Below are 24,051 nucleotides of genomic sequence, written 5' to 3'. Positions count from 1 at the left end.
CCGTAGTTTTGTGGTGTGTAACATAGCTTATTTTCAATGGGATCCCGGCCGGAGCGTACACACATCGTATGCACTCCGGCCGGGATCCCATGCGGCGCCGGAGAAAACTGACAGGTCAGTTTTCTGCGGCCAGAATTCAGTGAATTCCGGCCGCAAAAAGACCTGTCAGCGCACACAGTGAAGCGAGCGGCCCCGGCTGCTTGCTTCACCGTGGGCTATGGGAAGCTCTGATGCGGGCGCACTGCGCCGGAGCTCTGCGGCCGAAAAGATCACCCGGCCGGTACTTAAGTACCTGCCGCGATGATCCGGGCACAGACCGGCCGTTCCGTGACCCGGCCGGGGTCACGGAACGGCCGGTCTGTTACAGAATGTGAACATAGCCTAAAGGTGTTTGATGGACGTTGCCCAAACCTGTCAATTTAGGCTGAATAAACCTATGTAATGACCCCCACCCTATGTATATGGTGATTTCTCAACTCAGCCCCACTGGCATGTGTGTGAGGGATTCCAATAATGTATTTCAGGTGCCCTCAAGGAGGTGAACATGTGGGATGACTGCGGGTATGTTGCCACCTTCAAATGGCCACATCATTCTACAACATGGGTCTCCAAACTGCAGCCCTCCAGCTGTTGCGAAACTACAACTCCCATCATGCCTGGACAGCTAAAGCTTTGGATTTGGCTGTCCAGGCATGATGGGAAATGTAGTTTTGCAACAGCTGGAGGGCCGCAGTTTGGAGACCCATGTTCTACAAGATGGGTCACCAATTCAATGCACTTTAAAGGGGTTATCGAGCGCTACAAAAAATATGTCCACTTTCTTCCAGAGATAGCACCACTCTTGCCTCCAGTTCAGGTGTGGTTTGCAATTAAAGGGGTTATCTAGTGCTACAAAAACATGGCTACTTTTACCCCCCTCTTGTCTCCAGTTTGGGTGGGGTTTCGAAACTCAGTTCCATTGAAGTAAATGGAGCTTAATTGCAAACCGCACCTGAACTGGAGACAAGAGTAGGGGGAAAAGTGGCCATGTTTTTGTAGCACTGGATAACCCCTTTAAGCTCCATTCACTTCAATGGAACTGAGTTACAAAACCTGCACCCAAACTGGAGACAAGAGTGGTGCTGCCTCTTTAAGAAAGTGGCCATGTTTTTGTAGCTCTGGATATCCCCTTTATAGGGGTTGTACACCCAAAAAAAAATTCTTTCAAATCAACTGCTGCCATAAAGTGCCAGAGATTTGTAATTTACTTCTATTAAATAATCTCAAGCCTTCCAGTACTTATCAGCTGCTGTATGCCCAACAGGAAGTTGTATTATTTCCAGTCTGGAGAACAGGAGAGGTTTTCTATGGGGATTTGCTTCTGCTCTGGACAGTTCCTGACATGGACAGAGGAGGCAACAGAGAGCACTGTGTCAGACAGGAAAGAAAACACCATTTCCTGCAGGACACACAGCAGATAATAAGAACTGGAAGGCTTGAGATTTTTTAAATAGAAGTAAATTACAAATCTCTGGCACTTTATGGCAGCAGTTGATTTAAAAGAAAGATTTTTTGGGTGTACAACCCCTTTAAGCATGTGTAATATATTGTGTTTTATGTTATATAATGGACTATTTATCCCATATCGCATGTCACACAGTGGGAGGAATTTATCAAGACTTACATAAGGTAAAGCCTTACTCCTATATACTCAGTAAATCTGGTGGATCTAAGGCTAAATATAGTGGTTCTGGTGGTCTCTCTACAGGAACCATCCCTTTGATAGGTCCTTCCCTGGAGGGATATCTGGCTAGTCCCATGTTTTGAGACTCGTACCTGAGGCTCCGTGGACCTTTTGGCCTATGGTCATCATGACCTTTCTCAGAATTTCTGCTGACACTAAATGACCAGGGTGCCGTCATTCAGCACAGATATTCTGAAGAGTAATTAAACCGAAATCTAATAATTCATTTGATCTGAAATATTTCATAACAATAAATATATGAACTTATATTCAGAAAAAGTCCCAGCGTTTCCCCATCGAGCTGTTGATTTTTGGCTGTGCATTTCCTTAGATCTTCCTTAGATTACCTGGATCTCATTGAACTGGTGCAGGAAATTGGGCAACGCTTGTTAATTGTGATATCATTTGCATATTAGTGCATTGTCTCTTGTCAAGGAAAGCATTGCAAATCTAATTATGCATATCAGTCAGTGCACAAAAGACGCAAGATAGTCCCATCAGCCCTTCCTATCAGTCATACAACATAAGCCCCTATGTGGCCTGGGAAAGCCCTCAAAACTGCATAGTGTCCCATTTAAGATTTAACCATGTTATTTCAGAAAAGTAAAGTGACTTTTCAGGGTACATTTTGCCTTGTTCATGTGGTTAAACATGTCTCCCCCTTTCACGTTCTATGACATAAAGCCCTACTTAGTACAAGGACGTTCTTTTAACAGCTGTCAGTCAGATGAGAATCAGGAATATCTCTTTTATAGCGCCCCCTATCAGAAAAGAGTGTCTTTACAGGCTCTACAATATATTTCTCATATCTAAAGGCACTATTACAAGGGACAATGAAGGCCCGATCAATATTGTAAACAAGCGCTGATCTGCTAGATCAGCACACGTTTTCTGGTATACTGGTACTCGTATATGTCCCGATATTTGTTTAGCAAGGGCTGCACGGACATCGTTAGCAATGTCCGTGCAGCCTTGGCCCAAGTGGCATGTCAGCTCAGAGACCGCTCTGAAGCTGCATCTGCGGGACCGGGAAGAATGCAGAGGGCAGGAGAAGACCAGGAGCGTGCGTATTAACTGTTTGTTCGATTGTCAGCCATTGGCCGCGCATCGCTATTACACATAGAAACGCACACCAGACGCCCGATAATTTTAGGTGATCGTTTTATCGGCTGATTGTTGTTTCTATTAAATGGAGTGATAATCGGCAGAATGGGCCCAATTCAGCCAATTATCGCTCCATGTAATAGGGCCCTAAGTCTATTGTATAAAATGTGTGACATGGAGTATATCAGAATCAATACTGAATGGAAATAGAGCCATTTCATTAAGTGATAGAATTATATACAGAAATGATTATAAAAAAATAATTGATGTATGTATTGATTTCATGTAAAATAGGGACAAGTACCTTCTTTGTATATCATTACATAGTTACATAATTGATAGGATTAGGAAAGACAATAATCCATCCAGTCCAACCTATAATCCTAAAGTGTTGATTCAGAAGAAGGCAAAACACCCTCAAACACCCTTCACGACTCCAAATATGGCAATCGGAATCAATCCCTGGATCAATGTCAATCTAGACCCCATCTCCTATTAGACACCTCTTATAAAGAAGATGGGTGACCCTTGCCGTCTATGGTGGACACGTCCCATTCTTCATCAGTGGCCTCTCTTTCCTTATATCCCTGTAATAGAGATGGATATATATATTTCATGGATTAAGCATGTTGAATTTTTCTGTATATGGACATGGAGGGCAGCTACAGTCCTGATTAAGGAACTTCTATGGTCTGAAATGCATAATATTTCCACTATGGAGGTGGGTACCTCCATATTCCCTGTGTTATAGCTGAATATGGAGATGTATGCTATTAGAAAGTAGTGTGGGATGTATGAACAGTGACTGCGACTAAGACACGGATTACCCAAAGAGTAGAGCAATGAGGGGTTAGTGAAAGCGGATATGTCACATTTTGGGCTTATAAACATCCCTCTGCAGATGCTGCTGTGGATAGAAGTTTGGGTTGCTGTGGAAATATTCTAAGCATCAATGTGTTCTGTGCACAAGCCCTATTCTTCTCGAGCTACAGAACTCACCAACTTACTGTAGGACGTTTCCACAGCAACCCTAACGTGTGTAGGCAGTTGTGTCTGCATGGAAAGTTTTTAAAGCCCACACAATGACAGGTACACCCGAAATATAGTTCTATATATTGTAAACTTGCACCACAGAGATGGAGTGTTCATCACTCCTCCATGGGACCAGTTACTGAAATTTAATTAAAAAAAATAATATATCCAAATGACTGCAAAAAAGAAGTTACATTTTTGTTGGATCAGTTAATAAAAAAAAAAAATCAAATGCTAAATTTAAAAATGAGTAAATACTGTTCTGCAATAGGCGGCTGCAGGTTGCAGACCTGATCTAGAGCAATAAAGGCAAAAAAAGGAGCTCATAACAACCTTTAAGCTTCTTTTTCCAGTGCATCCTGTTCTGTGTTCTTTTTTTTTTTTCTTTTATTCTATTTTTTTATGCAGGTTTCTGGAAAGGATTTAAAAACAGAAGAAAAAATACTGTAAAAAAAAAAATCACAATCAACAAAAACACTGAAAAACAACAAGAAACTGTGTGTGCTTTGATTATTTCAGCACACATATGATATCGCTGTCAGTGCCAGGCAGCCTGGGGCTGGAGGATTATCGACCTGTGTCTTCTTTTAGTTGTAATAAATGAATAACTAAGCCCGGTCTATCTAGTAGTGTTGAATTAACTCTACAGGGGAGGAGGAGCCAGTGGGAGCAATAAATGCCGTCTACCTGTCTGGAGTTGTTAGTGAAGTTCTAGCAAGGAGCTTGGAGGTGTCACCTCCTACCTGAGCTACTGGAGGCAGTCACTCTGGATTTCTACTAGCTCGTACCTTATCGGATACATTAGCCATCCATCCGTGCACAGGTGAGTCCTTCATCTTCCTCATTCCACCACTACCTGTCACTGCCTCGCGCTGCTTGTGTGGACCATGTTTTCATAGACATTCCTTTACCTATAGACACAATCTGTGCAGTCAGCCAGGAGTGAATAAGCCGCCTGTTTGGCATACATATGTTCTTATTCATTCCGCCAGACAAGGGTTACTAGATTAAAAATATGATATAATCTCTCAAATACACATGAAGTGGCCAGAACAAAGCAATCAGATGAATAAAGGAGCGGAAGCTCCTAATTATAACTCACATGGAAGCAATAGAGTCAGAGGAAGGACATCTAGGACATCCACTAACATATAGGGTCAGTGACCATTTCATTCTCGGCATGGATTCTAAGCAGGTACTGATGGGAGGACTCACTGGGGGTATGGAGATGGTGGGTGTAGGTGGTGGTTCTATGTCACTTCTGTGGGTAATTCTCAAACTGTACATGTATGTATATCAGTCTCTACTGGTGGATGGCTATGGTCATTGGGAAGGTGTTTAGTGTTTGCCGTCTAGGTTGGAGAGAGTGCTTTTGCTTGGGTGAGACCTACATGCGTACCCGCCTACGTACATCGGTCTATGTCACATGAAGTTCTAGGTAATAGATGGACGTGCTATTCTGGGTCAGGGCTAGTTGTCTATTTTTAGATCCCAAACATGACCATTAGCATAGATAGAGGGTGTCTGTCAAGCTCAATTACTAGCAGTCGCTCGCCACCCATGTAGGACACTACTTAATATAAGATTGGTTTACTCTGTACTGTTTTTTTTAAGAAAAGGAGAACCATAGGTCTATATAATGTTAAAGGGTTTGTTTGTGGAACAGGAAAGGTGGTACATTACAGGTAAGACCTATTCTGCCTCCTGGACAACCCCTTTAAATTGAAGAAATGATGTAGATGAATTGTAGTTGGGTCTTTACATAGATATCAGTTTATATCCTGAGCTGATATGGCATTGGTGCATAGTAGAAAGGTGGGTGCGATCAGCCTAAAAGCAGCTTTATGTTGTTTGTAGGTCTCATTTATATGTTGTTTCTCTTCTATGTCTCTGATATACAATGGGATATGAGAAAAACAGTGTGCCAATGTATACTGTGACATATCAGTGGTGGGCCCACTGACTACTAGACACAGCTGGTCCATTCACCAAATGTATACTTTGCACGCCCCAAAAAGCGTAGACTGCTAAAGAATAAAGTATACATTAAGGATATGGACTAAATGTGGTCAGTTGTAAACTAAATTTGGTCCATTAAAGCGACACTCCGGCCATGAATTTTGTTTTCAGAAGGGGCATTAGCAGGGTGAGGCTAAGGGCCCTATTACACCAACAGATTATCTGACAGATTTTTTTGAGCCAAAGCCAGGAGTGGACTATAAACAGAGAACAGGTAACAATGGAAAGACTGAGATTCCTCCTCTTTTCATACCCATTCCTGGCTTTGGCTTACAAAAATCTGTAAGATAATCTGTTGGTGTAATAGGGCCCTAAAAGTTGCCCCCCTCTCCCTATTACTGCCTGGTTCTAGTTTCCCGATAATTACTCAGGACTAGTCCTGGCGTTCCATAGAGTGGCATACAGAAAGTGACTTCTATATGTGAGATGGCTGGACACAACGCTGCTCGCTGGGACTGTACCCCAGTAATTATTGGGAAAACTGAGCCAGTGCAACCTAATAGAAATCATGGCTGAAGTATCACTGTCATTTTTAAGTAACTTTTGACGTGTCCTCAGACATTTTAAATAGTTACTGATCACATCGGGTCTCACTTCTGAGACCCACTGTAATCCAGAGATACAGCCATGGGAGTGCACAGCCATACGCTTCACTCCTCAGTTGTCAATCGAATCTTACTTGTTTGTTCCATTAGAGCATGGGTCTCCAAACTATGGTCCTCCAGCTGTTGCAAAACCACAATTCCCATCATGCCTGGAAAGCTAAAGCTTTGGATTTGGCTGTCCAGGCATGATGGGAAATGTAGTATTGCAACAGCTGGAGAGCCGCATTCTGGAGACCCATGCATTAGAGTATATGGAGTGAAGTCAGTCAGGTCCCTGCCGGCTGAGTGGGGAGACCCGGTATGGAGTGAGACCCAGTACAATCAATAATTTTCAACATGTCTGAGGACAGTAATGTTTCAAAGTCAATGGTATATGTTGGCATACATTTTAATGGTATCCTGACATAGATGAAGAATGACAATGTGAATGAGCCTGTAGACTACATGTAAGTGACTGAGCTCAGGAGTTTCATGGCTAACAATAATCTGTTATAGGGGGATACGGTTGTGCTTCTTTGTGAGATATAGAAAAGCAAGGGCATCATATACTGTTCATTGACACCCCGCTACCCAGGTCCACCTCTGGTTTATTCAGTTTTACTTTTCAGTAAACCTGTAGATCTAGTGATCCTTTAATACAGGTGACCTAGGGACAGAGTTCACAGCTACTGAAACAGCGCACATGCCAGTCCCAGCCTGTGATCCCCAGCTATATCATCCGTCCTGCCATGCCGCTGGAAGAGGCTGATCCCATTACATGTTACAACAGAGCTGATTACAAAACGCTTATTAGGGTGTATATTGACACACCTGGCTTATAATATGTAAGTACCAGCCTATTGAGGTCACATGGAGTAGCCCGGCCCAGATCACTAAGGTTTGACTTGACGATTCATCCCACAACTTCCATTGGAAAGAAGATCCCAGGTATGTCGGGTTTAATTCTTGAATGGTAGCTGGTTGTCTTCCCTTCTTCTTATGCAGGAGAAAAGCCTAACGGGGAGATTTAACAAACTGGTGTAAAGTGAAACTGGCTCAGTTGCCCCTAGCAACCAATCAGATTCCACTTTTCATTTTCCAAAGAATTTGTAAGGAAAGAAAGGTGGAATCTGATTGGTTGCTAGGGGCAACTGAGCCAGTTTCACTTTACACCATGATTGATCAATCTCACCCTAAATCTATAGGAAGAGGTTTGATCATAGCTGGGGGGGAATAGTTTATATTACACCATCAGTAGCAGTTTCCATCTTTATAGTAGTAGTTGAAGTGCAACATCCATTACTGAAGGTGGACCCTGCTCTTATGTAGGTTTTAGCAATTTTTGACAATCCTAAAGACGGAATAAGATGAGCATTCTGATACTTTGCTGACATCCGGATAACTTTCCTATGGAAAATATTTTGCATCATAAATCAGTGCAATTGAATATGTGCATTGCCTTACATCGGTATTTTTCCAGCTAATGCATTAAAGGGGTTTATCTGACGCAAATCCTTTACTTTCAAATCAACTGGTTTCAGAAAGTTATATAGGTTTGCAATTTACTTCTATTTTTTTTTTTAAATATTCAGTCTTCCAGTACTTATCAGCTACTGTATGTCCTGCATGAAGTGGTGTATTCTTTCTAGTCTGACACAGTGCTTTCTGCTGCCACCTCTGTTCATCTCAGGAACTGTCCAGAGCAGGAGAGATTTTCTATGGGGATTTGCTCCTGCTCTGGGCAGTTCCTGAAATGGACAAAGGTGGCAGCAGAGAGCACTGTGTAAGACTGGAAAGAATACATCACTTCCTGCGGGACTTAAGCAGCTAATAAGTATGGGAAAATTTTTGAAGATGAGATTTTTAAATAGAAGTTAATTACAAATCTATGTAACTTTCTGAAACCGAGATTTTCGCCGGAGTACCCCTTTAAAGCAACCAAATTTTTGAAGTAACGTTATAAAAGGATGATCACAGCCATAACAGCTGCATTACTGACCATAAACAATGCAGATTGGATGAACGAAAATAGTGAAGAGTGTCTCTTTTAACTCTATAATGCCTGCCAGCAGTTGCAAAACTACAATTCCCATCATGCCTGGACAGCCAAAGCTTTGTTGCAAATTTAGGTCCATACTTCAGCCACAACTAGGTGGTCAGCATGGATCTGGCAGCTGTAATATGGATGCAACAATGGGTTTGTAATTTCAGGGCCCCGACAGCTGTAAACCCCCCTAATAAAACAACATTTCCCCATAAAGCGATGCGTTTTATTGGCTCACCGCACCCCTTATAAATAGGTTTCCTTTGATTTCCTGTAAAGGGACACAAGACCCAGTGAGATCCCTTATTGTAAGGAAACCTTTAATAAGGGGAGAAGCCGGTTGTCCGTCTCTATAGGTAAACAGGTTGCATCCAGTTAATTACTATTAGTCATATGGCGTCACATTTAGTCACTCCCATTATGTGTGTAATATACGTTACGCAGCATTTGTGAGCGTCGTGTGTTTGTTACCTGTAATTCTCGGCGGTGCGTACTACACATTGTGTATAGATGACTGATGGGGTGAAAAGTCACTATGGTGCTATAAACAGATTACTCATTGGGTTGAAATGGGAGATTGTTTTGTACATGGCACCAATCGCAATAAACTATCATGGTGTTGCAGTGTGTTTTGGTTTGTATAAGATGTATTATCACTTAGAGCTTTCAAGCTATTGCAAAACTACAACTCCCAGCATGCCCTGGATGATAGTTGTGGTCTTTATTAGACTGCCAGGACATGATGGGAGTTGTCATTTTGCAACAGACTATTGGGGCATAATGAGATTAATAGATTTGGAGTTGGAGTTGCAGTTTTGCAACAGGCTGTAAAGCAGGGGTAGGAAACCTTGGCTTTCCAGCTGCTGCAAAACTACAACTCCCATCATGCCTGGACAGCCAAAGCTTTAGCTTTGGCTGTCCAGGCATGATGGGAGTTGTAGTTTTGCAACAGCTGGAGAGCCAAGGTTTCCTACCATTGCTGTAAGGAAATCATGTAAGTTGTAGTTTTACAACTGGAGAGCCACATACTGAGAAACATTAGTTAGTTAGAAGAAGGTTTCAGTCCGTCATGTGACTAGAAAGCATTTAAAAAACTGAACGTGATCTTTTTATACTTATATACAGATCAATATATAGGAAACTTGTGGAAAACACTTGAAACATTCCTATCCATCTGGTAACTTTATTGGCCGTTATGTTCTAGCACCACCTAGTGGCCGATAGATCAGCCCTTTCCCTTGACCCTTGGACTTGCACATACAGCACAATGCACGGCTCTAGATGAAACATTAATCCAAAAAGCTTTTGTTTACCAGATTCCAGAACTGAATGAATCATTTGCATTTTGGAATACAGATTTTATATGTCTAGGTTAGGGTTATTTGTGACTTGTTAAGATAGTTTGTGAGTGTAGAAGTTAGTATTCTATGTATTGAGCTGTGTGAATTACTAGAGCATGTTGCTTATGGGTGGATTCTGCGTCTGTGTCATTCCTGTAGAGAGACATAAAAGCAAAACAGCATTCCCCTCCAGTGACGTTCGCCATGATACAAAGTGCATAGATGAGAGTTAATGGGGCACAGGGATGACCTTTAATGCTATCTACTGGATCACAGTGTTCTACTATAGGAAGAAGCTATGTGGAATCGGCATCTATATAGCTAAATATGGAGGCGCTGTCATGTTGGCGTCTGCTACCTGGATGACTAGTAATGAAGAGTTAAACAATTTTTTAGGATATATCTAATGTATCAATTTCTCATGATTTCCATCATTGACATTCAGTCGAAACTTTTACTGTTCCCTCCCAGGTGATAAAATCTGTCCTGGTTATGTAATGAACACACAGTTGTATGTCTCATGAATGTTCTATATGGGGTGGGGTAAGCTGTCACCAGCCACCTGACTTATCCCTCCGAGAACAAAGGGATCAGGTAGTGATAACCCATCATGTCCGACCCTTATCTCCATCTAAATATGTTGGCGGAGTCTCGAGAGACCCTACATAGAACTATTAGACTGACATTAAAGGAGTTGTCCAGCGAAAATCTTTTTCTTTCAAATCAACTGGTTTCAAAAAGTTATATAGATTTGTAATTTACTTCCATTTAAAAATATCAAGTCTTCCCATACTTATGAGCTGCTGTATGTCCTACAGGAAGTGGTGTTTTCTTTTTCAGTCTGACACAGTGCTCTCTGCTGACACCTCTGTTCATCTCAGGAACTGTCCAGAGCAGGAGAGGTTTTCTATGGGGATTTGCTGCTGCTCTGGACAGTTCCTAACATGGACAGAGGTGGAAGCAGAGAGCACTGTGTCAGACTGAAAAGAATACACCACTTCTTGCAGGACATACAGCCGCTGATAAGTATGGGAAGACATGAGATGTTTAAATAGAAGAAAATTACAAATCTGTATAACTTTCTGACACCAGTTGATCTGAAAGAAAAATATCACTATATAACCCCTTTAAACCAACTACTAGTGGCAGGTTGTGTAGACTGACTATAATGATGCCAGCATCCACATTATAATAGGGTGTGGACCAGCATGAGCTTGTATTCTGAATTGGTGGAGGTTTTGGCTGAAGGACCTTCCATGACTTGGTCATCAAGTGGATATTTTTAGCCTATGTTATTGTCTTCATTAAATACAGATGTTCCTACTCATGAAAAGCTTACTAGGTCCCTGACAATGTTCTACCATCTAACAAGCCATCTATTTCTCTTCCAGAGACGGTCTTCCAACAACATGGATTGGGGAACCCTTTATGAAGTCATTGGAGGAGTCAACAAATATTCTACCAGCATTGGCAAAATCTGGCTATCGGTGCTCTTCATATTCCGTATTATGATCCTGGTGGTGGCTGCCGAGAGTGTCTGGGGTGATGAACAGTCTGACTTCAACTGCAACACCTTACAGCCTGGGTGCAAAAATGTTTGCTACGATCACCACTTCCCTGTGTCTCACATCAGGCTCTGGTGCCTACAGCTTATTTTTGTAGCCACACCAGCACTGTTGGTTGCCATGCACGTGGCCTACCTGAGACATGGAGAGAAAAAGCGACTCATAAAGAAGGGAGAATGTGGCGAAAGGCAATTGGAAGAGCTGAAGAACCGTAAAGTTAGAATTGAAGGCACCCTGTGGTGGACATATGCCACCAGCATCCTGTTCAGAGTCATATTTGAAGCTGCTTTCATGTACCTCTTCTACTTCCTCTATACTGGTTTCCATATGCAACGTCTGGTCAGATGCTCAAACTGGCCTTGCCCCAATCTTGTTGACTGCTTCATTTCTCGGCCTACTGAAAAGACTGTGTTTACCTTCTTCATGATCATCGTGTCCGGCATCTGCATGGTCCTCAATGTGGCCGAGCTGTGCTATCTCATCATCCAGGCGTCCATGAGAAGATCCAGAAGACATGCCAAAAAATCCGCCAACCACTCCTCCTGTAGCGGCAAAGAAGAGAAGCAGAACATGCTGAACGAGCAGAAGGAGCAATGAAGCATGTGAAGGCGTCCTTTATGGTTTTATTTGTTGAACCCGGCCTGCCATTGTGCCCGAGGAAAGCGATTTGGTTCATGTAGTAGACACGCAGAATAGATCTGAGAGTAAGGAGTCACATGACTAAAAGGGAACACTTGTGGATCCAGAATAAGAACTTGTAGATTATAAATTACCGCAAATAGTATTTCTGCATTTTATGTTTTGTTTTTTTTTGGTGGGTTTTATTTTCATTATTTATGTTACAGCCGAGATTTGTTACTTATGCCGGTAACAGACTAATTTTTTAAGTTTCATGACTGTATTTTAACGGAAAACACTGCCAATTTTCTTATTAAGAGATAAATGTGAGGCCTGTGCAATGAGATGGTGCCCTAGGTAAGGCTCGACTGAAATATCAATATTTTTTACCTTGCCTCGGAATATTTTATACAAGTATGTATTAGAAGACGTGTTCTCTCATCTTAGTAAAGGGTGTGCTCTAACATATACCTGAGATCCTAATCCTCCCTACAACTGCCTAGTGGTGTACCTATTGCTTCAATACAAGTGATGGAAAGGTTAGAAGCTTCTTTACTCAAGATGGGACTTCCCATGCCAAGTCTTTTGTGTTGTTTTTTTTTTTCCACTTTTTTTTTCAGAAGGGAATGAGGAACATATTAAACCTGTTAGTCTGACCGCTGTATATGCTGGATGGCTGCTGTTTTTCCGCCTGGCAGGGTGTGCGTGCTTGTATTTTGGATTGTTCTTTTTTTTTTTTTTCTCTCTGCACAAACTTCAAATGAACAATAGGATTCTTGATGTAGGAAAGGAGAGGGCCAGATCCACTATCTCTGCCTACTTTTTTTGGATGTTCGTAGCTGTATTTCCAGCAATAGGTCACTAGAGGGAGCACCTCAAGTACAAATGCCAGAATGTAAGATTTGTTTTTTTTGTATTATTGTGTATGTTTTAGTAAAATAAATGATTTATACTATTCTCTTTTTCTCAGTTTTTCTAGAGATGATACGCTGTATATAGGCCAGGGCGCAGAGAACGTCTACACATTCTCATACATGTATTCAGGCTTATGTTCTCTATCATTCCTAGGGAACCTGTCACACCGAAAATGCAGTCCAGTCTGCAAGTAGCATATTATAGAGCCAAGGGAGTTGAGTGTATAGTGTAAAAAGTTTCAGGATATCTTTATTAATTTATGGAAATCTCTGCTCATTCTAGCCTAAGTGGTCATGTGGGTGGTTTTACTCAGCGATCAACTGTTTATGTGTATAGTTGTGTATGCAGAACCAGCTGTAGGACCTCCCACATGACTATCTGGTTTATTCTGTGCTAATACGTCAAGCGAGTAAGGGTCCATTTACAGATAAAGATTATCTGACAGATTATCTGCCAAAGATTTGAAGCCAAAGCCAGGCTTCAAATCTTTGGCAGATAATCTGTTAGATAATCTTTATCTGTAAATGGACCCTAAGAGTAGTCCCATTGAGATTGATAGCTCTCTCTACATGCACACTTATACAGGCAGCTATCAGTCACTGTGTAGGACTGCCCACATGACTTCCCATCCAAATAAGCAGACATAACATACTGCCTGCAAATTGGAAAGCGGTGTCAGTGGGACAGGTCTTCTTTAAAAAACAATAAGGCATTTACAAGTACTCCCCTTCTCTTAAGGGCATATGGATATCATAGAAGATATTCCCCAACATGGGATGACTTTGTGTTATGGACTTTGTATGCACCTTCCTAGACAAGTCTGTGTGGCTTAGATAAAAAAAAAAAAATTCATTTAAATGGTTACATGTAATACCACATTCCTCCTGTAGTGGCCACTGCAGGGAAACTGCACACTCCAGGCTAAATCTCCTGATTTTCTGGGATTACAGGTTCCATATTGAAACCTATCACATCTAACAGGGTAGATTCCAGAGTATTCATGTGCTTCTTATACACCTCTGCCTCTGGCCGACTGATTATTTCATAGAACCCATTCAGGAGACAGAAAGCCACATTAACCAATGAATTGGAGTTAAAGTACCCCTTGTACCCACAATCTGACCCCCTCAAAAGCGGTTTGGGGGGGGGGGTCAGATTGCGGGTACAGAGTCGCTTTAAAGGGGGTTATTCAGCGTTAGAATAAATACAGCTACTTTCTTGCAAAAACAGCACCTCACGTATCCTCAGGTTGTGTGTAGTATTACAATTCAGCTTCACTTGTAACAATGTAACTGAGCTGCAAAACCCCACATCCAAACAGAGGACAGGAGTGGTGCCGTTTTATTTTAGCAACTAAAAATCTGTTCCATTGTAATTAATTATCATGTGGGGAGGGCATACGTGATAAAATAACTGCAGAGGCGCTGTGTATGATCTGTGTCAGCGAAACCTCTCCAGACGACCACCTCTTTGAAAAGACCCCCTCATCCAGACCAGCATCTTCAGCTCCCCTATTTGATTTACATACGGACCCAGTTCTATGAGAATGAGACCTCCCCCCTTGAAGACCACCTTTTAATGTAATTTTTGCTGGTCATGTCAGACATTTCACTGTATTTCCAGCATGCATATAGCAATGTTAGCGGATTAAGAACCGAAGCCACAGTGTAAACCAGGGAAATGCTGTTACATACAATAGCAATATGGACTTACCACTATGGCAGAAACCATGAATTCTCATGCTGTTACAGAATAGCATATCCAATAACCAGGGCCGGATTTACCACTACCACTTTACCGGTTGGGTGCCTAGGGCAGCACCGTGCAGGGGGGCAGCAACAGGGAGGATGGAGGGATGGAGGGGTGTCACAATCCTAGGGCATAGACACTCTAGGCCACGCCAATTTGGCACAGGGCTGCAAGTTTAAAAGTTGTTTTTTAGGACAATAACTGCATCACCTGCCGAACGGACCCCAAGACAGATCTTGGATTAAAAGCAGCTATCTGAAGGTACAAACGGTTGGGGGGGGGGAAAATTGTGGGTACAGAGTCGCTTTAAGCGCCTATTACATTGGCCAATTATCTGTTATATCAGGCCGACATCACTATGTGATCAGCAAATGGTCACGTCAGCTGATCGCTTAACTCTGACATCTTTAAAAATCATTGCAAAACGCCTTAAGACTTCACTGTCCCTGATCTGCTAATGCTATACAGTATATTAAATAGTTTGTTATTGCAGTGACACAGATGAGAGTAAAAGGTTAACTCCATGTACAGCCTATGGCTATGTTCACACAACGTATATTCTCATGAAAGTATGGCCGTTGTTGCCGGCTGGACCGTATACACATAGTATATGCTCCGGCCGGGATCCCTAGCAGCGTCATAGAAAACTGACATGTTGGGATGATCTTTAATGAGACCAGCCGTTCCGTGACCCGACCGGGTCATGGGACGGCTGGTCTCATACAGTGTGTGAACATGGCTATGCTTGTAAGCAGCTACAGATATAGCAGTCAGTACCTTACCCCGATGATCTTATACATAGGGCTACATATGCAGACACATATACTACACAACAAATACATATCGTACAGTATACCGCACTATCACCCTAGACATCAGACAACCTGAATTTTTCTTCATGTTTCCAGGCCGCAGAATTCTTGCAGATCTGCAGCATATCTGTGTGAACATACCCTTACGTCTATGTTCCTATAGAAGTATAGTATAGACCCTTGCTAAACATTTATAGCATTTTAGAGCACAATGTAATATAGAATAACAATAAAAAAAGTTAGTATTTCAGAAAAATATTCACATTTTCTCGCCTTCCATGCAACAATGTTGAAATGACTGATTTGATGACACAGATTTCTTCTACATTACACGACTCAGGGTCAGCGATCAAGTAACACCCTGACCTTTTCAGTGTAATCTGGGTCTCCTCCCTTCCCAATAACTAGCATGCAAAGTGTAGAGCAGAGCTGTGGGCTATGAGGGCGGCTTCACCCACCGGTGACAGGCACCAGGGTTTAGAAGTGGCATGAAGGGCGTGGTCTAGCCCAGCCGGCTGCTAACTTGTTGGGTTCAGCCATGCATGCTCACAGAATGTGACAGCAGAGATGGATGAAGAGGAGACCCTGGACTCTTTGGAACATTAAGACACCCCTATCACCTGCAAACACTTTTCTAGAGTTTGTTTTTTCCACCTCGGCTGTCACCAAATGCCCAGAAGAGGAGATCTATGAGTAGAGTTGGCTGGCTGCGGTCAGGACTGTTGGGTAAGCTACAGGTGTGGTGTGCTGGGTGGTGGACAAGTGGGAGGGCTGGCTTTCTAAGATGACCATTGTATCCTCCACACTTCATGCTATACACCTGCCTACAGAATATAGTCCTACCTATCCAACTTGATCCCTGTAGCATGGACTCCATGATGTGGATGCTGGTGGTGATGATCCATCTCATACACCATCATCCCTTTATCTATAGGGGTTGTATAACGGTGCTGGTCTGCAGACATGTGATGGGACTGGGGATCACGCAGACTTCTAGCCGCTTCCATGCTCACATTACAATGATCTAACCTCTATAGGAGGGGGCTCTGTGCTGGAGCCACAGGAGACAGGGACAGGCAGTTTGGATAGAAGTAAACCTGATCCATAATGTGGATATATGGATGGATGCTGTGTATAAAGAAATACAGATATATTATACATAGAGCTTTTTCTGGACTATAGCGTCACACATTTACAAGGAAAAAAAGCCATATATCTATCTATTATCTATCTGTCTATCTCTCTTCTATCTATCTCCTATCTCTCTTCTATCTATCTATCTCTCCTAACTATCTCCTATCTATATATCTTCTATATATTATCTATCTATCTATCTATCTATCTATCTATCTCCTATTTATCTATCTATTTATCTATCTCCTATCTATCTATCTATCTATCTATCTCCTATCTATCTATCTATCTATCTATCTATCTATCTATCTATCTATCTATCTATCTATCTCCTATCTATCTATCTATCTATCTATTTATCTATCTATCTCCTATCTATCTATCTCCCATCTATCTATCTTTTATATATTATCTATCTATCTATCTTCTATCTATCTATCTATCTATCTATCTCTCTCTCTACGAAGAAATGGTCCGCAGCACACCAGCATAGGTGAAAAAGTGTTTATTACCAAGAGTGCAAAATACAAGGAATCTCTCTCTCTATCTATCTCCTATCTATCTACCTATCCATCCATCTAATATTTATTGGTCTACTAGATATCTATTTATCTCGTATTTTTCTATTTACTATCTCATAATAATATAATAATATTTATTTATTCATTTACAGTAACACATATCTATATATCTTTTTTTATCATCTATCTATCTATCTATCTATCATCTATCTATCTATCTATCTATCTATCATATCAAATTCAAATAAGCTATATTGACAGAACCAAATACATATTATCATTGCCAAAGCAAGTGGGAAATTATTGGGTAGGGATGGGGAATGGGGATAGGGGATCTCCTATCTATCTATCTACAGCTTCAGCTGTATGGTATACTGTATCTTCATGGTTTGAAGCCATGAATGATGGACAACGCTGAGTGCTGGATGATGAAATTGATCTGTATATACACAATCTGTTTATCAGATATACTACAGACACCCAAAGACGGACAATAGATTTCAATGTTCGTAAACACAATTGTCCTTGTAACTCCTAACTTTGTGAGGTCACTACTATCATACATTGACAACCTCTATTCCTGGAGACACCAAGTTACCTATAGATCTAGTAGAAATATATCACTTCATACGGGAGGGATGATTAAAAAAAAAACCTGCAAGAATTAAGAGTACAAATGAGTAATTGTGCTGCTATGTCTGATGTTGCCCCCCGCTCACTGTAAGCATCCGTTGACCTGGCACTATTTCCCCTGGTTCAGCACATCTAGACCTGCTGACATAAGCATGTCCCAGGGTGGCACACAGACATGTAAAGCAGGGGGGATTTGCTACATACATTTGTTGTTGATGCAACAGCATTCATATATTTCATGGACTCCTGCTGAATAGGAGACTTAACACGCCAGATTATTTATGTATTGCCGGACACAATAAGATACAAACCTTACTATATGGTGTTCTGTAAACATTGTACATAGGATGAGGCCTGGAAGCCATAACTATGGCATATATATATATATATATATATATATATATATATGTGTATATATATATATATATATATATATATATATATATATATATATATATATATAGTGCTAGATGTGTGTTCAGTTACTAGGAGTGAAAATGACAAATGACATATTAGAAAACCATATAGCTATATAGCATGTACTGTAATATGTAAAATAAATTGTGTAAATATTTGGTTGAAAGAAAATTGAGGGAAAGAGGGAAATTTATCAATGATATAGTACTGGGATGTGCGCTGCTATATTGCATCACAGCCAGGTTATCTATAAAGTTATGTATATTGCCATAGCGTAGTGATGCATCTATATGATCTATATAAATGTGATTATTTCACAGAATTTGACATTACAATTATTCTGTCTAGAAAAAGTCCATCTATCATCATCTATCTATTATCTCTCTATTTATTATGCATTTATCTCCTATCTATCTATTATCTATCTATTTATTATGTATTTATCTCCTATCTATCTATCTATTATGTATTTATCTTCTATCTATCTATCTATTATCTATCTATCTATTATCTATCTATCTATTATCTATCTATCTCTTATCTATCTATCTATTATCTATCAATCTATCTATCTATTATGTATTTATCTACTATCTATCTATCTATCTATCTATCTATCTATCTATCTATCTATCTATCTCCTATCTATCACCTATCTATCTATCTATTATGTATCTATCTATCTATCTATCTCCTATCTATCTATCTATCTATCTATCTATCTATCTATCTATATATCTCCTATCTATCTATCTATCTATCTATCTATCTATTATCTATCTTTCTCCTATCTATCTATCTATCTATCTATCTATCTATTTATCTATCTATCTATCTAATAATATGTATGGGATGATAATGCTTTCTATAGTAAAGTTGTAGAATTTTACATGGTATTCTTTGTCCAGAGCTGAAAGATGTCAACATCCCTTATAATTTATAACATGGGGTATGTTATTGCTTTTCTATCTACATCTGATTTTTTAAAAAAAATAAGATCTGCAGCAGCCCAGGTGTGTATTCTATAGCTTTGGAATACAGAACTGTATAATCCAGGCCGCAGCTGCTATAGGAAGTAGTACATGTATGATGGGGGCACTTGTCAGGTTCTGATAGGAAACATTTGAAGTTTAAACAAATATTTACAAACAAAGCAATTAAAAATTGCCGCCGACCCATTCTGCAGATTAGTTTTCCTCAATTCAAGGAGGATCTGCTATGTATTGGGGTCCATGTCTATCAATAATGTTCCTCAATGATAATAGCAGGTAGTGTCATGTGTGATCTTTAATGCTAAGAACAACAACAAATTCCTGTCTTCTCAGCCGCCATCACTTGTACTATCATAACAAACCTTGTTAAAACATGGAATGACATGTCTCTCCTCTCTGGTGTTTGCATGGTGCCGCTATGGGGTGACTGGTGGGAATGGGGCACCTGCCCTCCCATGTTATGTATGCTTCACTCACCTCCACAGCATGAGGGCTCAGCAGGAGTTCATTGGGTCTCTTTATTTGATCTTGTCATTGTCAGTTGTCTTAGAAGCATCCCATAGGTAAGTCATCATCTTATTACAATCTTAGAACCCCACACCTCTAGGAAAATAAAGGGAGAGGTCAAATGTCAGAATGATATGTTATTGGAACACTAGGAAGTGCTTCTTTTTGTCTGTTTAGTAATGTGCATAGCAAGCGGTTGTGAAAATCAATATATTATCTATCTATCTATCTATCTATCTCCTATATATCATCTATCTATCTATCTATCTATCTATCTATCTATCTATCTCCTATCTATCTATCTCCTATCTATCTATCTATCTATCTATCTATCTATCTATCTATCTATCTCCTATCTATCTATCTATCTCATCTCTATCTATCTCCTATCTATCTATCTATCTATCTATCTCCTATCTATCTATCTATCTATCTATCTATCTATCTATCTATCTATCTATCTCATCTCTATCTATCTCCTATCTATCTCCTATCTATCTATCTATTATCTATCTATCTCCTATCTATCTATCTATCTATCTATCTATCTATCTATCTATCTATCTATTATCTATCTCCTATCTATCTATTTATCTATCTCCTATCTATCTATCTATCTATCTATCTATCCCATATCTATCTATCTATCTATCTATCTATCTATCTACTATATATCATCTATTATCTATCCATCCATTATCTATCTATCTATCTATCTATCTATCTATCTATCTATCTATCTATCCCATATCCATCTATCTATCTATCTATCTACTATATATCATCTATTATCTATCCATCCATTATCTATCTATCTATCTATCTATCTATCTATCTATCTATCTATCTATCTATCTCCTATCTATCATCTATTATCTATCCATCCATTATCTATCTATCTATCTATCTATCTATCTATCTATCTATCTATCTACTATATATCATCTATTATCTATCCATCCATTATCTATCTATCTATCTATCTATCTATCTCCTATCTATCATCTATTATCTATCCATCCATTATCTATCTATCTATCTATCTATCTATCTATCTATCTATCTCCTATCTATCATCTATTATCTATCCATCCATTATCTATCTATCTATCTATCTATCTATCTATCTATCTATCTATCTATCTATCTATTTATCTATCTCCTATCTATCATCTATTATCTATCCATCCATTATCTATCTATCTATCTATCTATCTATCTATCTATCTATCTATCTATCTATCTATCTATCTCCTATCTATCATCTATTATCTATCCATCCATTATCTATCCATCTATCTATCTATCTATCTATCTATCTTCAAGGGGAAACACTTGTGAACTTTTTTTTTTTTTTTTTTTTTACTATGTATGCATTACTTTTTATTGAACACGCATTTACTCCTATGGGGGGGCCTGCTTTTATCCTGTGGGGTGCCCCTTTATTCATTCCTGGGGTAATCAGTTGGCCTTCCAGCAGAATTAGCTGTGACCATATTGTTAGATCATAGCAAATGTTGGAATGTATCACCATAAATCTGATGTCGATTACCAATTTATGATTTTCTCTCTCACTACCAAATGACCGTAGAAATGTTGGAGAAGTACTGTATTTGCCATTGTATGTTCTACCTTAATTTACACAGTAACTGGATTGTGAGGACAGATTCTTTAAATTTGGCACATTTGGCATGGACACTAGGTATATTTGGGCAAATGCCAGGAGCCACTCGGCTTGGGGTCTGCAGTAATGTGGGCCTGCTTCTGCACGTGTCATTTGGAGGTAGGGAAGATAAGGGGTAGGATAAGACTGGCACACCAGAGGATATTCTGCTCATTCTCTGGGCTGGGCCATTGGAGGTGATGGTGGACCTTTATCACTAGGGTCTAATGTCTAGATGATTTATAAATAAGCTATTAGATCTTATTGGTGATAAGTCCTGTGTGTGCAATGATAGATTTAAAGTGTAATGAACAGAGGATGCACAAATGTTCTGTACAGATAGAGGGTAAAATCCCAGAAAGCCCAAGTGCCAACATGAGACAATATATTCTGTAGCTATATTTAGGAACAGAAGAGGGTCTCACGTTCCAAGCACGGTCTATATATACGGAAAATGTGCTATTGAACAGACTTATCATCATTCTATATGACTGAGCTACAAAATAACTAAATCTTCACGCTACTGTACTGACACAGTTATGTCAGTACAGTAGCGCAGAGATGTAAACAGTTTTGGAGTTCACTGCATGATAATGAATGATGATGCTGGAAGTTCCGAAGGCCGTTCCATAGCACATTATCTGTATGTATGGACTGTACGACACATCTGTAAGTAGCCTAATAGCAAAATGTTCTTTGAAGAATCATCTTAAAAACCATAGAGACAACAAGAGAAACATATGACGCGTTTAAGGCAAATATTAGCCCTTATGTATAGAAAAAAGCTAATATGAACCTGAAAGGCGTCAGATCAGTATCTTGCATTTAATGCAATTTATGTTGGCCTTTGCCATTTATCTGCACTGGCCCTTTTTCTGGTCTTCCCTGCAGAACCGTCTACTGCATTCACTATGGGGGAAACTTATCAAACATGGTGTACAGTGAAACTGGCTCAGTTACCCCTAGCAACCAATCAGATTCCACCTTTCATTTTCCAAAGAGTCTGTGAGGAATGAAAGGTGGAATCTGATTGGTTGCTAGGGGTAACTGAGACAGTTTCACTTTACGCCATGTTTGATAAATCTCCCCCTATGTTTTTCTAGATGAGCTGGATTACTTGTTTCTAAGCTCTTAAATAAGATTCATTTACCCAGTGTAACTGTATCATCTCCCAAATAAGAGCGTCGAGTAATTTCAATGATAGATATATCTTATTACATACTTAAACATACATTTTTGTATAATCTTTGAACCTTTGATCACCAGGTGATATTTGCTTCTACCTCAGTTACCATACTAAGAAATGATGATAAATTTGTCCTTTTTGGTAGAATTCATTGTATTATGCAAATCCTTACTTTGATTTATTAAAGGACAATTTGTAGACAGCCAATGCCCCCAAACTAATTTTCATGTAAAATATAAAGCTCGTGAAAATTACAAAGAAGTTGAAGGAAGGTTAAAGGGGTAGTCAAAAAAATTATTTTAAATCAACTGAAGCCAGAAAGTGCCAGAGATTTTTAATTTATTTCAATTGAAGGATTTTAAATCTTCTATTACTTATCAGCTGCTGTATGTCCTTCAGGAAGTGGTGTATTCTTTCCAGTCTGACACAGTGCTCTCTGCTGCCACCTTGTCAGGAACTGTCCAGGGCAGTGATATTTTCTATAGGGATTTGCTACTGCCCTGGACAGTTCCTGACATGGACAGAGGTGGCAGCAGAGAGCACTGTGTCAGACTGGAAAGAATACACCACTTCCTGCAGGACATACAGCAGCTAATAAGTATGGGAAGACTGTAGATTTTTTAATAGAAGTAAATTGCAAATCTATATAACTTTCTGAAACCAGTTGATTTGAAAGAAAAATATTTTCGCCAGAGTACCCCTCATATTTTTAAAGTATCTAATATATATAAACTACTTTCAGGAAATCAGTGTTTGATGCATAATTCTCAGCATCATTTAGTAAACATATAGAGGAATTGTCATTCTTCTTTTAGTAAGGAAGTATAGTATATTAAACTTCCACAACTCAGAGGGCCAGCTCTGGGGGCTTCATATTAGATGGATAGTGGACAGTGAACAGGCACTTCAGGTAATGCGCTCGTCATTTATTAAATAACACTTTTTGTTCACAAATCTGCAGATAGGTGGCGCTGTAGCAGTAATATATTTGCGTCTATTGAGGCTCTCACAGATGCAAAGGTGATCAGCTGTTTCCCTCCTCCCTAATCTGATCTCACCCCATGTTACTTCTGATTATGGGGTGTTATGAAGGACTAGGTCTACCATCACAGACCTGCATCAGTGTGACATCTGAGGGACAGCATTTGTCTGCATAGTTTAGTGATTATAGCTGACTCACAGCGTTCAATGGTGGAAAACATGGTCTTGCGAATGGAGAGTGCTATTAAAAACTAAGTAAGGGCATATGGAACATTTGGAGCCTGATTTTGTGTAACTACAGAGTCACCTATCAGTAATTGTTTGTACCTTTTTTAATGTAATAAATGGTGCGCGCCTTTGAAAACTATTCACCTCCATATAGATTTAGGCTATGTTCACACGGCGTATCAGACCGGCCGTTTCGTGACCCCGGCCGGGTCACGGAACTGCCGGTCTGTGCCCGGATCATCGCAGCCGGTAGTTAAGGATGATCCGTCCGGCCGCGGAGCTCT

The 24,051-nt window shown here is 40.0% G+C and overlaps 1 protein-coding gene across 3 annotated transcripts; it reads left to right on the top strand.

Annotated features, from left to right (window-relative positions):
* The first annotated feature begins 4,572 nt into the window (after nucleotides 1-4,572).
* GJB2 (gap junction protein beta 2) lies at nucleotides 4,573-12,986 on the top strand. Of its 3 annotated transcripts, none has more exons than XM_069969815.1 (2): nucleotides 4,573-4,682; nucleotides 11,238-12,986. In XM_069969815.1, the coding sequence occupies exon 2, from the start codon at nucleotides 11,256-11,258 to the stop codon at nucleotides 12,006-12,008; it is 753 nt and encodes a 250-aa protein (XP_069825916.1). In that variant the 5' UTR covers nucleotides 4,573-4,682; nucleotides 11,238-11,255; the 3' UTR covers nucleotides 12,009-12,986. The 3 variants fall into 3 exon arrangements, with proteins under 3 accessions (XP_069825916.1, XP_069825915.1, XP_069825917.1); XM_069969814.1 differs by lacking the exon at nucleotides 4,573-4,682 and adding an exon at nucleotides 5,031-5,054; XM_069969816.1 differs by lacking the exon at nucleotides 4,573-4,682 and adding an exon at nucleotides 7,307-7,410.
* The last annotated feature ends 11,065 nt before the right edge of the window (nucleotides 12,987-24,051 follow it).

This window comes from Dendropsophus ebraccatus, chromosome 5 (genome assembly GCF_027789765.1).
Source record: "Dendropsophus ebraccatus isolate aDenEbr1 chromosome 5, aDenEbr1.pat, whole genome shotgun sequence".
Lineage (NCBI taxonomy): Eukaryota > Metazoa > Chordata > Amphibia > Anura > Hylidae > Dendropsophus > Dendropsophus ebraccatus.
The sequence above is the reverse complement of the archived record's forward strand: the minus strand, read 5'-3'. Positions and strand labels throughout refer to the sequence as shown.